Source organism: Notolepis coatsorum (assembly GCF_963971535.1).
Source record: "Notolepis coatsorum genome assembly, chromosome: 9".
Lineage (NCBI taxonomy): Eukaryota > Metazoa > Chordata > Actinopteri > Aulopiformes > Paralepididae > Notolepis > Notolepis coatsorum.
Window position 1 is genome coordinate 66,677,412 of NC_140173.1, and position 13,977 is coordinate 66,691,388.

Sequence of the window (13,977 nt, forward strand, 5' to 3'; positions counted from 1 at the left end):
TTATCTAGGAGGGAGGCCGGAAACAGATGATTCGCTGCAATTGGAGCATAAGTAGACAGAGATTAAACCATAACTTTTTCTAAATTGGGAAAAAAAAATTCAGGTAGTGCAACACTACAGGATTTAGACAGGGCTGGGGAGATTGCAGGGGAATTGAAGAGCACAAAAGAGCGGAGAGTGAAATGCGGGCAATAGAACTAGCTTCAATGTGTAACCAGGCAGGAACGTCCGGGGCAGATCATATGTATCATGTAGCCAGAACAGTAAACTTCTAATATTATATTTGGAAGTTTGGTAGGGCCAAACCCCCACCCATTTTCAGTCTTTGTAAAAATATTTTTCGGATTCTGGGTGGTTTGTTGTTCCAAATAAATGTTGAAATTAGGCTGTTAAGTTTTGTAAAGAATATTTTGGTGAGGAAGATCGGGACACATTGGAAGAGGTATAAGAACTTTGGAACAATGCTCATCTTAATTATATTAATTCTCCCAACTAAGGATAGGGGCTTGCACCGATGATGTAATATTAATGCTAAAAAATCTACACAGATCTATCCCAGCACTCCTAAGTCTTATTGAAACATTTGGGAAAATATCTGGCTATAAAGTGAATCACTCCAAATCATCTATAATGTTACTCAATGAAAGAGAGAGGGAGGATGGGCTTGTTTGTGCTTCTACTCTCAACTCAACAGATACATTCACGTATTTGTGAATAAAAATTGTCCCTGAGGTGAATAAGATTTCTCAGATAAACTATGACCCAATTCTGGAAGCTAGTACTTCTTCAATAGAGCGTTGGACATCCCTACCTATCTCAATTATCGGCAGGATTAATATTCTAAAAATGAATATACTCCCTAAATTTCTCTACCTATTCCAGAATATCCCTTTACCTCCCCCCTCGTCTTTGTTCACAAGAATCAAGAAACTGTTTACCAACTTTATTTGGCAAAATAAACGCCCCAGATTACGTCTATCTCTACTTTACCTACCATATGACCGAGGAGGCCTGAAATGCCCAAATATCCAATGGTATTACTGGGCAGCACAATTGCGGACGATCATGTTTTACTTCTCATCGGAGAATCCCCCTGCTTGGATCCATTCAGAATCCTGGGCCCCGTTCCCCGTACCTGGATAACTGAGTTAGCCGGATAATTTCCAGTCTAGCCTGACTTAAGCCGGACCTTTCTGTTCCCCGACGCTCGATTGTCCAAATCACCATGACAACAGATCAAAAAGTTTGAGCCTGGTCGAGAGCAGGGTTAACTTCAGTTAGCCGGATGAACCATGGCCACGCCCCCGCAAATAAATGACAGCTCGCTTCCTGAAATGATTCTCACAGTCTAGAGATCCCATTTATACCATTCTGGATTATGTTTCTGTGCTTCGTTTTCCTAGAGGGGGCTTTTGAAATGTATAATAATAGAACTAAATGCTGATAATAAATCATATTCAGCCTATAGATTTACTTTGACCTAAATAAAATAATGCACGTCATATACGGCGCTCGGAGTGCGATACACGCTGCAGGCGCATTGCAAATGTGAATCCCGCTGGGATATTTTTAATGAATGAAACCTATCGGCCGTTTGGCTCTGATTAGTTTCATATATTCTCCGCTGTAGATTTGCTTAACGGAGCGCCCGGATTGTGTTTCATTCAAGCATAAAATTGAAGTGTCTATGCGTGGATTGTGGTTTTTGTGTGATATTGTAACTGGGATTAAAATGTCTGATGAGATGCGCTGTTTGACGGATTTGAGAAATTGAATGAGCCGTTGACGTCACATTAATGCATTTGAGAATAAAGAGATAAAACTTAATTCAAAAGAAAAATATTCGAAACATAGGTCTTTGTCCATTGATGGATATACAATGAATATATCCCGCCTGGCACAGTGGTCCAACGGCTAGTGCTCAAACCTGTCAACGCGACGGCCCGAGTTCGAAACCCCGCGCTTCCAATATATTTTTTTTGGAATATAATATTAATGATTATACGCAAAAGTAGCCTAGTTTTAAGTTAAAATATTATAAATCTACATGCATTGAGGATGTCATTCTTTATATAGCTCTAAACGTGCACCAAAGTATTTACATTGCAAAAAGAGGAAAAAGACTAGAAGGAGGGGGATTCGAACACGAGCCGTCTGCGTGAAAGTCAAAAGCACAAACCGTCACACCACAGTGCAGATAAGTAAAATATCCACCATACATCAATCAATGGGTAAGAGAGCCGTATCCTTATTCTGTATAACAGTTGAACTAATTATTTTCGCTAGCAAGATCTCATTTGATTATTCAATGCATAAACCTACTGCCAGCAGGCAAGTTTAAAGAAATATAATCTGATTGATTGGGGTAATGAGGGACTTAAAATTTGCCTATAGATTATGCATTTAACTTGTCGGCGAGGCTATTGAGCCGTACTGCAATCTGTTAATAAAGTTTTAAATCAATTAATCAATCAATGCCGTTAGAAAATCAGGGGTTCTGCTCTCGATACTTGCTGGCTTTTCAACTGAAGCGGCCGCGCGCACTTATCCTGGGTCTCAAGTCTGGTTCGAGTTAACGAGACTGAATCCACCTTCGAGGAACAGGAAAATCCCGGCTTCAAACATCGGGTTAATTGAATCTGGATAATGGGACTCTTGATCGACTTAGTTGAACCAGGTACGGGGAATAGGGCCCTGTTCTGTTAAACCGAGCTTACCCTTGCACCTGTATTTGTATTCTGGAGACCGTAAATATCTGAAGAAAAATACAGACAACCCCATTATTTTAAACATGATAGATGTGTGGTTTGACACACTCAAATATTTGAATATAAATACGTCCCGATCCAGGTTCAGTCCTATTTGGGGCAATGCCAATTTTAAATCAGGGCAAAACGATAGTGGATTTAAAGTATGGGCTGAAAAGGGGTTAAGGAAAGTGCAAGACGTATACAGGGAGGAGGATGAAGTATTCATGTCCTTTGCGGAAATATCTACAAAATATGATATTCCTAAACATCACCTTTTTAAATATCTTCAGCTAAGGAGTTTTATATCATCTCAGAACCATTCATTGGATATACCGAACATTTCCATCTTAGAGGTAGCAGTCACTAGACACTGTTATGGTAAAGGTCTAATTTCAATGCTATACGACTTATTTGTATCTGGTTCAGATGAATCATCTGAATCAAAACTGAATCAATGGAACGAAGACATAGAGGAAATATCTTTAGAAGAATGGAGCGTGGCATGTAAAGAGGCACAGAGTCAGACAGTCAGTAGCAACCTAAAACTTATACAATATAAATGGCTGATGCGTACATATATAACTCCTGTTAAATTGCATACGTTTAAGATAGATAGATAGATACTTTATTAATCCCCTTGGGGAAATTCAGGGTATCTCGCAGCTCACATAGTATACAGACATTGACCATTCCCATACAGTAGTTACACGTTATGTCTGCATCATGAATTAAAATAAGTACATGATAAAATTCAATTAAATCATACCCATCAATATTAAAATTAAAATTAAAATAGGAGCGTGATTAGATAAAAGCAGGTGTATAAAAACAGGTGTAAAAACAGATGTAAAAACAGGTGTAAAAAAACTGGTGTAAAAACAGGTGTAACTATAATACGCTGTTGTACAGTCTGATGGCTGTGGGGACAAAGGACCTCCTGTGCCGCTCAGTCCGTGAGTGCAGGGAGATGAGCCGTCCGCTGCGTTTAATGATAATATTCCAGATACTTGTATTAAGTGTAGTGAGGAAAGGGGGACACTGTTCCACTGCATATGGGAATGTGTGAAAGTGAAAACCTTCTGGCAAGATGTTATTGATCTGATCGATCAAATTTTATCAAAGAAGTTGCCATTGAATCCCAAGCTTTTTATTCTTGGTTTATATCCTACCACCCCACATCTACAACGCAAAGAGTTTAGATTTATAGATATGTGCATATTACAAGCAAAACGTGTAATAGCTCTTAATTGGAAAAATGTTGATGGACCAAGAATTGGTATGTGGATTAAAGAAATGGCTTCAAATATGTCAATGGAAAAGATGGTGTATATTGTTAGACGTAAACAAAACATTTTTGATAATGCCTGGGGACCATTTGTGTACTTCTTAAAGCATAATACGAATGTTGGGAACTTGCTTCAACAAGAACAGGATTAGGGGGAGTACTGTGGGACAACTCTTATTATTGTGTAAAAACAACAAGAAACACCCGTTACTTAATGTGTAAAACATTTTGGTTGTATTATTATTTATTTATGTTTATTTTTTATTTTTTATTATTTAAATCTGTATCCTTCCTATGTGAATTTTTTAAGTTAATTATTATTTTGTGTGGGGTGGGGTTAGGGGAGGGAGAACGGGGTGAAAATGTTTGCTGAATACTGCTCTGCTGATATACATGTTGTAATTTGCAAACTAAAACCCAATAAATATATTGTTAAAAAAAAAAAAGATAGGGGCATGGTGGACCAACGTATAAGATCTTGGCGTGTTCGGTCCAGGAGCGGTGTAAAGTTGGCCTTTAGTAATTGGGAGTGGGACTTTGTGATAGATATACCCAGATAGGTAAATCTATCGTTTGTGATCTTAAAGGGCAAAGAGTTAAAAGAAACCTGGCTGGCCACGTTGTTAATGGGTACAAGTTCGCTTTTGTCAAGGTTGAGTTTATACCCTGAGAATTCACCGAATTTCCTGAGTGTGTCAAGGATATGTGGGATAGACAAAAGAGGATCAGATATATAGAGGAGTACATCGTCAGCGTATAAGGACATTTTGTGCTCCCGCATCGCTCTAATTATCCCTTTAATATCTGGGCATTGTCGAACGGACGTTGCCAGAGGTTCCATAACCAGGGCAAAGAGCAGTGGGGATAGAGGGCATCCCTGTCTCGTCCCGCGCTGAAGGGGGAAATATGTTGAATGTACATTATTTGTTCTAACTGAGGCCACGGGGTCGGTGTATAACAGTCTGACCCAGGAGATAAAAACGTCACCGAAGCCGAACCGCCGGAGTGCGTAGAACAGGTAGCCCCATTCCACACGATCGAAGGCTTTCTCAGCATCCAGCGACATGAGTACCTCTGGGCGCTGTGTTGAAGTCTCTGTGTATAGGATATTAAATGCACGTCTAATATTGAAGAAGGAGTGTCTGTTTCTGATGAAGCCCGTTTGGTCCAAATTGATAATAGATGGCAAAACAGATTCTAGGCAGAGAGCTAGCACCTTAGCTAAGATCTTAACATCGACGTTGAGCAAACTTATTGGACGATATGAGGAGCAACTAAGAGGATCTTTACCTTTCTTTAAGAGCACGGAAATTGACGCCTGGCGGAGGGTTGGGGGTAGGCTTGGCTGAGTCAAACTATCATCAAAAACGGCTGCAAGTAAGGGATTCAATTTAGGGGAGAACTTCTTGTAAAACTCTGTTGGAAAACCATCTGGTCCTGGGCACTTGTCACTTTGCATACACATAACCGCATTATTTATTTCATCTAATGTAATGGAGTTATCTAGGGTCTCTCTAGAGTCCTCATCAACGGTGGGTATGTCTAGTCCTTCAAAGAAAGTGTCCATCAGGCCCGATTCAGTTGGATGTTCAGTTTCATATAGATTAGAATAGAATTTACGAAATTGTTCATTAATACCTGAGGGGTCAGTCTTTAAGCCAGTCGGAGAGTCAATTTGGTCAATGACCTGAGTGGCAAATGCTTGTCTCAAACTATGTGCGAGGGCTCTACTCTGTATACTCATATAAATCTTAATGTATTATGAATGAATGAATGAATGAATGAATGACTTTATTTGACAATATAAAAAATAAACATGTGACAGAAGAGCACAGTCAGGATATACTGCCAAGGATGAAACACAAAAAAGCTCAGAGCTTATTTCCATTGTGGTCCTTGTAGGGGGGTGGGGGAGTGTGATGCTTAATACATGCATCATACAAAACGTGACATCACAACACATCACATATACCATTTAACATTTATATACATAACAGACTCATACAACATGCAAGGGTGACTTCCGGTTAAGCTGCAATATGTAGCGCACGCAATTGGTTATAGCTCCGCTCCCGTTATCGTTAATTTCGTTTAAAAACCTTATTTGGACAGTACCAAAAGAGACTAGACCACATCGTATGTATTGATAAGACCTTCTACTAACTATATCAAAAGACAACATGGTTAGGGATAGGGAAAAGACGGGAAAGAAACAAGAAACGGCAAAGCTAACGGCGCAGATTGAAACTCGGTCAAAGACAATGACAGGCGACGCTGTGGCAGATCCGTTGGTGAGCCCCGGCGCGGGGAATATAGAGGAGAATACACAGGGACCAAGGACAACTGGCCCCGAGATGGAGACAACAGATGACAACATAGCAGGAACATCAGAAAAAAGTACCGTGAAGGAAAAAGCAGGCGATTTTGAGAAGATAATAGCACAATCATCCATCGGATCCCTCACTGCTCCAACAACATCAACTGACACAAGCAGTTCAGTTGCACAGCCCGACTTCAACTCTCTGACTACCCTGATAAAAGAACAGATGATCGCTTTCAAAGCACACGTAGAAGAACAGTTGGTCGCACACGCTGAACACATCGATACTAAATTCGAAGAGGTTATGAGAGCAGTCACTTTGCTGTCCGTGCGAATCACGACAGTGGAGATTTCGGTGACAGAAAACACAAAAGCAGTCAAGGCGAACGAAGGTATCATGACAGTGATGGGAGAAGAGATGGAAAAAGTTAAAGATGAATACCGGAGGGAAATAAAATTGCTTAAAAACGAAGTGATGGAGAGGCAACTAGAAACCCATCGTTACCACAGGCGGAATAACATCCGCATTGTGGGGCTTGATGAATCATTGAACTGCGATGACATCAACTTTCCAAACGAGTTATCAACGATTTTGAATAACTCCGATCCAAACAAAGTGCCAGAAGTGGAACAAGTTTACAGAATTGGTTCCCAGGGGCAAAATATCAACGGGCCGAGAGTCATCATTGTCACTCTGCGGAAAACTACAACAAGGGATGAAATCATCAAATATGCTCGCAACCAACGTGGGAAGCTGAAGTATGGTGATAAACCAATATTTATCTACGAAGATTTGAGCAGAGAGGCCATCATCCGACGTCAACCATACAAAGTTGTGATGCAAAAGCTGTACACAGCCGGCCACAAGCCAAGGCTAGCATATCCGGCGCTGTTATCATTCTTGGACAATAACGGCCGCAGGTCAGGTCCATTTACACCCTTTGATGCTGAGGATTTCCTGATTCAAAACGCAGCAAATAACCCAAAGCATGACGGAAATGCCGGAATCAGTTAAGCCTCTCTCTAAATATATACCAGTGTAGGAATGACTTTATTGTGTTTATCAATGAGGTCATTCCACCAGTGTTGGAATAACATTGCTGTGTTCATCAAAGTAGCAAACGATATGCAAGTCGTCTATAACAATGTTTACTGTGTATAATACGATTCATAATACATTATAATTTCAGTCTCTGGTCTCTGAGGGGATAAATAAATATCAATGCAAAAAGATCTATCTGGAATATTCTGGGTTTATCGCTCAAATGCCCTGGGTCTCTTAGATCATTCTGGAATGTAAAATAGTCTAGGCACTAGTATATTCTACAACCTTCTAGAACATAAGGCACCATGACAACGAAGTAAAATAGTCTAGGCACTAGTATATTCTACAACCTTCTAGAATATAAGGCACCATGACAACGAAGCATACAACTCTAACAATAACATTCGGTGTGCATACACATAGCATATATAAATTAAATGAAGTGCAATCAGCCCTTAATAATACTTTAAAATTATCCACACATAAACGTATGGGCACAGCAAGGTTATTCTAACAATTTAAGTAATCACTCCATTAAAGGCACATTGAAGCGCTAAAAGGCGCTGCTTTTCTATCTTATCTAATCAGTTAAATCGGTTCTAGTGGCTTCTCCACGTTGATAATTATTTATCTCTTATTCCTTATCTATATCTTTCCATTGATTTTTATTTTATTAAATTTTTTCTTCTCATCACCCTATATTTTTTAAATATAATTTAACTTACATTGTTCTTTTCCAATGTTCTTCACATTAAGGTGTCAATATTACTATATATTTTTTAAATATATTGTAACTTACATTATTCTTTTCCAATGTTCTTCACATTAAGTGTCAATACTGATCTACAATCTTTTCCTTTTTTTTTTCCCTCACACGTTGGTGGAGGGTTCAAAGGAATATGTCGATAAAGGTTTATTCTCTTTTTATTTTTATTTTTTATTTTTATCTTTAGGTTATTTATCACAATACTTCATTACAGTAAGGGAAGGTGCAAGACCAAAAGCGACATTCTATTGCAATAGAATGGAAATGTTAGATCCTATGGCAATGAGCATAGGAAAATTAGGATTACAATGCTCAGGTTGGGCAATCCGGTGGACCATGGGAGAAAGTCAATCGCGGAGGATGTGTTCTTGGAACACAGGCATGTTCGACTTTCTGGGAGAGGGGAAAATAGGGGATTTTTATTTGTATATATATATGTTTTTAAGCTCAGCTCTCAACGGGACCTCATTAATTGGATGTGCATCTATTGTAGCTTCATACTCCAGAAACATTACCAAAAACTACACGAAAACATGCATAGACTATGGCTAGTTTGAATATAATGGTATGGAACACCGGTGGGATAAACAAACAACACAAGCGCAAAAGCGTGCTTACACTGATGAAAAAAGAACATGTGGACGTGGCACTATTAAGCGAAACGCACATTTTAGAGGGAGACATAAATACGTTAGCGGATAACATATACCATAATATTGGTCACTCTTCTTTTGCTACGAGAACTAGAGGGGTAGCCATAGTCGTCAGACGCAAATTAAATATCGAATTGAAAGGGGTATGGTCGGATGCTGAGGGGCGCATAACTATAGCTAGGATTATACACAATAACAGGAAAATTGCATTGGCAGCGGTATATGCCCCGAATTTGTACGAAGTGGGTTTCTTCACTTCACTAACAGGAGAAATGTTAAACCATCCCGAGTACTCATACATAATAGGTGCGGATTTTAATGCCATTTGGAACCCAAGGATGGACAAAACTTACCTTTCCTTCTCCAGCGAACAAAAGAATTCATCCAAAGCATTAAAAGATTGGTCGAAATCAACAGGAGTAACTGATTTATGGCGTTCACTTAACCCCATGACCCGCAAGTACTCCTGTCGTTCGGCGAGACACAACACACTATCCAGAATTGATTACGTCTTTGCATCCCCGAGAATATTTGATAAATACGAAGTGGAAATGACACCCAATGCGCTATCAGATCACTGCTACTTAATCCTGAAAGCAACATTTGGTACATTATCTACCCGGGCCCCAAGATGGCGTTTTAATTCGATGCTGCTTAACAACAAGGAATTCATTACACAAATTAAAGAAGCTCTCACAGTATTCCTACAAGTTAATGCTAACTCGGTGCAAGATCCCAGAATATTATGGATGTCGGTAAAGAGTATGATCAAGGATTTCTCGGATAGATTTACCTCCATATTGCGCAAAAATCAAAACACAAAACTGTCTGAAATGGAAACGCTTTACTCAACGCTTTTTAATTCTTTAAAATACAACAACTCTACTAGACTAGATAACCAAGTTAACATTCTAAAGACCGAGATCAAAGCAATGTACAGACAAAAATCGGAATTGCAAATACGCAGCACTAGACAACAGCAGTACTTCCAAGGTTCTAAACCTAGTCACCTATTAGCCATGCGACTAAGAATTAATGCAAAATTTGCAGATATAACTGCCATTAGGAAACAACAAGCTCTAGTAACAGAACCCAAAATAATAAACGATACATTCAAAGAATTCTACTCCGATTTATATAACTCAGAAACGACCTTTGATCAAGACAAATTAGACACATATCTTAATCAAATTACTCTCCCTAAACTTACAGATGAAGACGCTAAACAGTTAGAAGTACCGATCACATTAGAAGAACTCAAGAAGGCCATATCCGGAATGAAAAACGGCAAAGCTCCGGGAATTGACGGTATCCCATCAGAAATGTACATTTCTTGCTGGGACATATTTGGACCCTTATTACTAAATATGATCTTATACTCAGTCAAAGAGGGAAGCTTCATCGAACACCAAAATACCGCACTCATTTCAGTTCTTCACAAAAAAGACAAAGACCCCACTGAATGCGGTAGTTACCGTCCTTTAAGCCTCCTCGGAACCGATGTCAAACTGTACTCTAAGATATTAGCCATCAGATTGCAAAAGCATATGACGTCTTTAGTTCATACGGACCAAACAGGCTTCATAAAAGGTCGCCTGATCAATGATAACATAAGGCGAATACTGCACGTACTAGATACAGACAAAGAGGACATCACACCTAAGGCGATACTATCCCTGGATGCTATGAAAGCATTTGACAGGTTGGAATGGTCGTTTCTATGGGCAGTATTGGAAAGGATGGGGTTAGGAAAAGGTTTCATTGATATGATTAAAGTACTATACAAGGACCCATCGGCCATGATTACAACAGGCACAATCATCTCCAAAATCTTTCCGGTATCACGCTCTGCTAGACAGGGTTGCCCTCTTAGTCCCGGACTATTCAATTTATCATTAGAGCCTTTAGCACAATATATAAGACAATCCCAATCCATAGAACCAATCGTAATCAAGGGCACACAACAAAAAATTAGTTTATATGCGGACGACGTAATATTGTTCATGCAAAACCCCAACACCACATTGCCTCATCTGCTCAAGTTGATTGAGAACTTTGGTGATTTATCGGGATTTAAGATAAATTGGCCGAAGTCGGCTTTCCTTCCACTTAACACCCCTGCAAAAAAAGATATAACCCTCCCAGGTGCGATACCGATGGTAAAACATTTCAGATGCTTGGGAGTGGAAATATTCCCCACCATAAGACAAACGGTGAAGCACAATTACACAAAAATACAGAACAAAATCAAGGACGACCTGGACAGGTGGGCAAAACTTAAAAACTCAGTACAGGCAAGGGTATCAATAGTTAAGATGGATGTATTACCAAGAATCAATTTCTTCAGCTCAATGCTTCCGTTACCTCCTCCAGAGGGCTACTGGAAAAGATTACAAACCTCCACATACAAATTTATTTGGAATAACAAACCACCTCGCATAAAAAGATCCACCGCACAGAGAAGTAAAGCAGACGGTGGCATGGCAGTCCCAGATTTTTTACAATATTTTAATGCCTTCACATTAAGACCATTGAAGAAGATATGGTTTGACCCCGAGGCTTTGGTATCTTGGAGAGAATTAGAAGAAAACATAGTAGCCCCACAGAGATTGAAAGACATAGCATACACTAAACTTTCAATCAAGCATTGTGAGCGAGAATTTGGCCCAATAATAACCCATGCAATCAGGACATGGCGGGAAACTCAAAGGAAATTTCCTAACAATCAAGTATGGCATAATCACACTCCCATATTCAATAACAATGCTCTCTTAATGGGAAAACGACCTATAAGATTCCCTGTATGGGAAGAAAGAGGCATACACTCATTAGGGGATATTTTTAATAACAAGGGCCTCTGTAGTTATGTCGAAATATGCATAAAGTTTAACCTCACCGAGTCCACATGGCTTTTTTACATACAGTTAAAACTTTGTATGAGATCTCACGGTGTTCCATTACACATACCAATTGAACACCACAGATACCACAAATTTTTCTATGACAGAAATACATTGGGAGGTTTTGTATCAGGTTTTTATTCACAATTACTAACGTCCTCGTACGAAACCCTTCAACTAGACAATGTCTGGAGGAGGGATATACCAGACCTGGAAAATGACTTTGATTGGCAAGGAGCCTGGGCAAATGTCCGACTTACATCAAGGAACCCGGATCATCAACAAATCAATCTGAACTATATTCACAGGACATACTTGACTCCTATAAGGCTGTGCAAAATGGGGCTTATACAAAACTCCAAATGCTCCCAATGTACAAATGGGGACGAAGGAACATTTATGCACATGTATTGGGACTGCCCACCAGTTAAGGCATTCTGGGAAGATGTGTCCCAACAATTATCAATACTCGTATTTTGGAATATACCTGTACACCCCGCGGTATTGCTATTGAATGATGTTTTTGAGTTTGCAGTGAACCCACAACTAAAAAGATTGGTTTTATCGGGTATCACAGTAGCTAAAAAACTGATTGCATCACGTTGGTTTCAACCGGAAAAAATGTGCCGGAAAGTGTGGTTTCTTACATATCTTGATGTGATATATCAAGAAATATCAACAGCAAGAATTCTAGGGCTCAATGAATCCAAAATGTTAATGTGGTTAGAAGTGGTGGAGAGAATAAAAGCTAGCCTATAATGGTGATGTCTGGTTAGGAGTGAGGGATAATAGAGGTACTATCCAAGAGGGGGTCCGGGAGGGGGGGATTTGAGCTGGAGCATATGTGTGTAGGGTTTTAGAAAATAGGTATTCGGGGTATATTATATACTAACATTTAAATAATTGTAACTTCGCTGGATATACACGGTATACGGTTAAAATGTTATTATTGACTATTTTTGTTTTATCCTGTTTCTGTACTTGCATATATTTTAACCACCTTTACTGAAAGTTTCATTATACATTGTGTGTTGAGTACTGACTTTTAATAAGTTTTGTTTTGCAATAATAAAAAAAATTAAAAAAAAAAAAAAAAAAAAAAAACATGCAAGGGTGCCTTAAGCTAAGTGTCTAGGTCAAGTATAGTCCCTTTTGAGCCATCATCATCATCATCATCTTCCTCCCCTCAGGCTGCTCCTGGTTACCACATGGCCAAGATGATCATCAAGCTTATCACGTCGGTGGGCCAGGTGGTCAACAACGACCCCATCATTGGGGACCGGCTGAAGGTCATCTACCTGGAGAACTACAGGGTCTCTCTGGCTGAGAAAGGTGAGAGAGCCCCTAGTGGACAACTACAGTACAACACCTAGTGTTGATAGTTTAACTGTATTTAGTTATTATTATTATTATTATTATTATTATACATCTTAAAATACACTTTCAGTCGTCCTTCTTTGTTGTTGTATATAGTAAAATAGAACATGGTACTAAGCAAAGCCATGTGTTTGTGTGTGATGTTGTTTGAGGGGCGACAGGAGGTAGAGCCGTCCTTGAGCAAGACACTTAACCCCTAACTGCTCCCGAGCAGGTCGGCACCTTGCATGGCCGATAAGATAAGATGATCCTTTATTAATTCCCTTGGGGAAATTCGGGTGTCAAAGCAGCATGGGGGGGGGATACAGAGCGTCACAGTCCTATACAGTCCAGTATCTATATGCACTATAGATACAATATCAAATATAAATACAAATACAATATAATGTAAAAAAAAAAGAAACGTACAAAATACAAGATAGTCCAGTGATATGAGTCTCAAGTTCTCGCGTGAGTCTTTGGCTGAACGTGCTCTTCATTCTGGCTAGGTCCTCCACCGTCGGTGTGTGAATGTGTGAGTGAATGGGTCAAATGTGAGGAACAAATTGTAAAGCGGATAAAAGCTGTTACATAAATGCACCATTTATCATTTGTGTCCCAGTGATCCCTGACCTGTTTGTGTCCCAGTGATCCCTGACCCGTTTGTGTCTCAGTGATCCCTGCAGCTGACCTGTTTGTGTCTCAGTGATCCCTGACCTGTTTGTGTCCCAGTGATCCCTGACCTGTTTGTGTCCCAGTGATCCCTGACCTGTTTGTGTCTCAGTGATCCCTGACCTGTTTGTGTCTCAGTGATCCCTGCAGCTGACCTGTTTGTGTCCCAGTGATCCCTGACCTGTTTGTGTCCCAGTGATCCCTGACCTGTTTGTGTCTCAGTGATCCCT

At 39.7% G+C, this 13,977-nt stretch overlaps 1 protein-coding gene across 1 annotated transcript in view; it reads left to right on the forward strand.

Annotated features, from left to right (window-relative positions):
- pygb (phosphorylase, glycogen; brain) overlaps positions 1-13,977 on the forward strand; it is a 109,008-nt gene that overhangs the window by 73,542 nt on the left and 21,489 nt on the right. Inside the window, exon 16 of the mRNA XM_084322210.1 lies at positions 12,910-13,051. Within this exon, the coding sequence (XP_084178336.1) occupies positions 12,910-13,051 (142 nt within the window). The remainder of the gene's footprint in view (positions 1-12,909; positions 13,052-13,977) is intronic.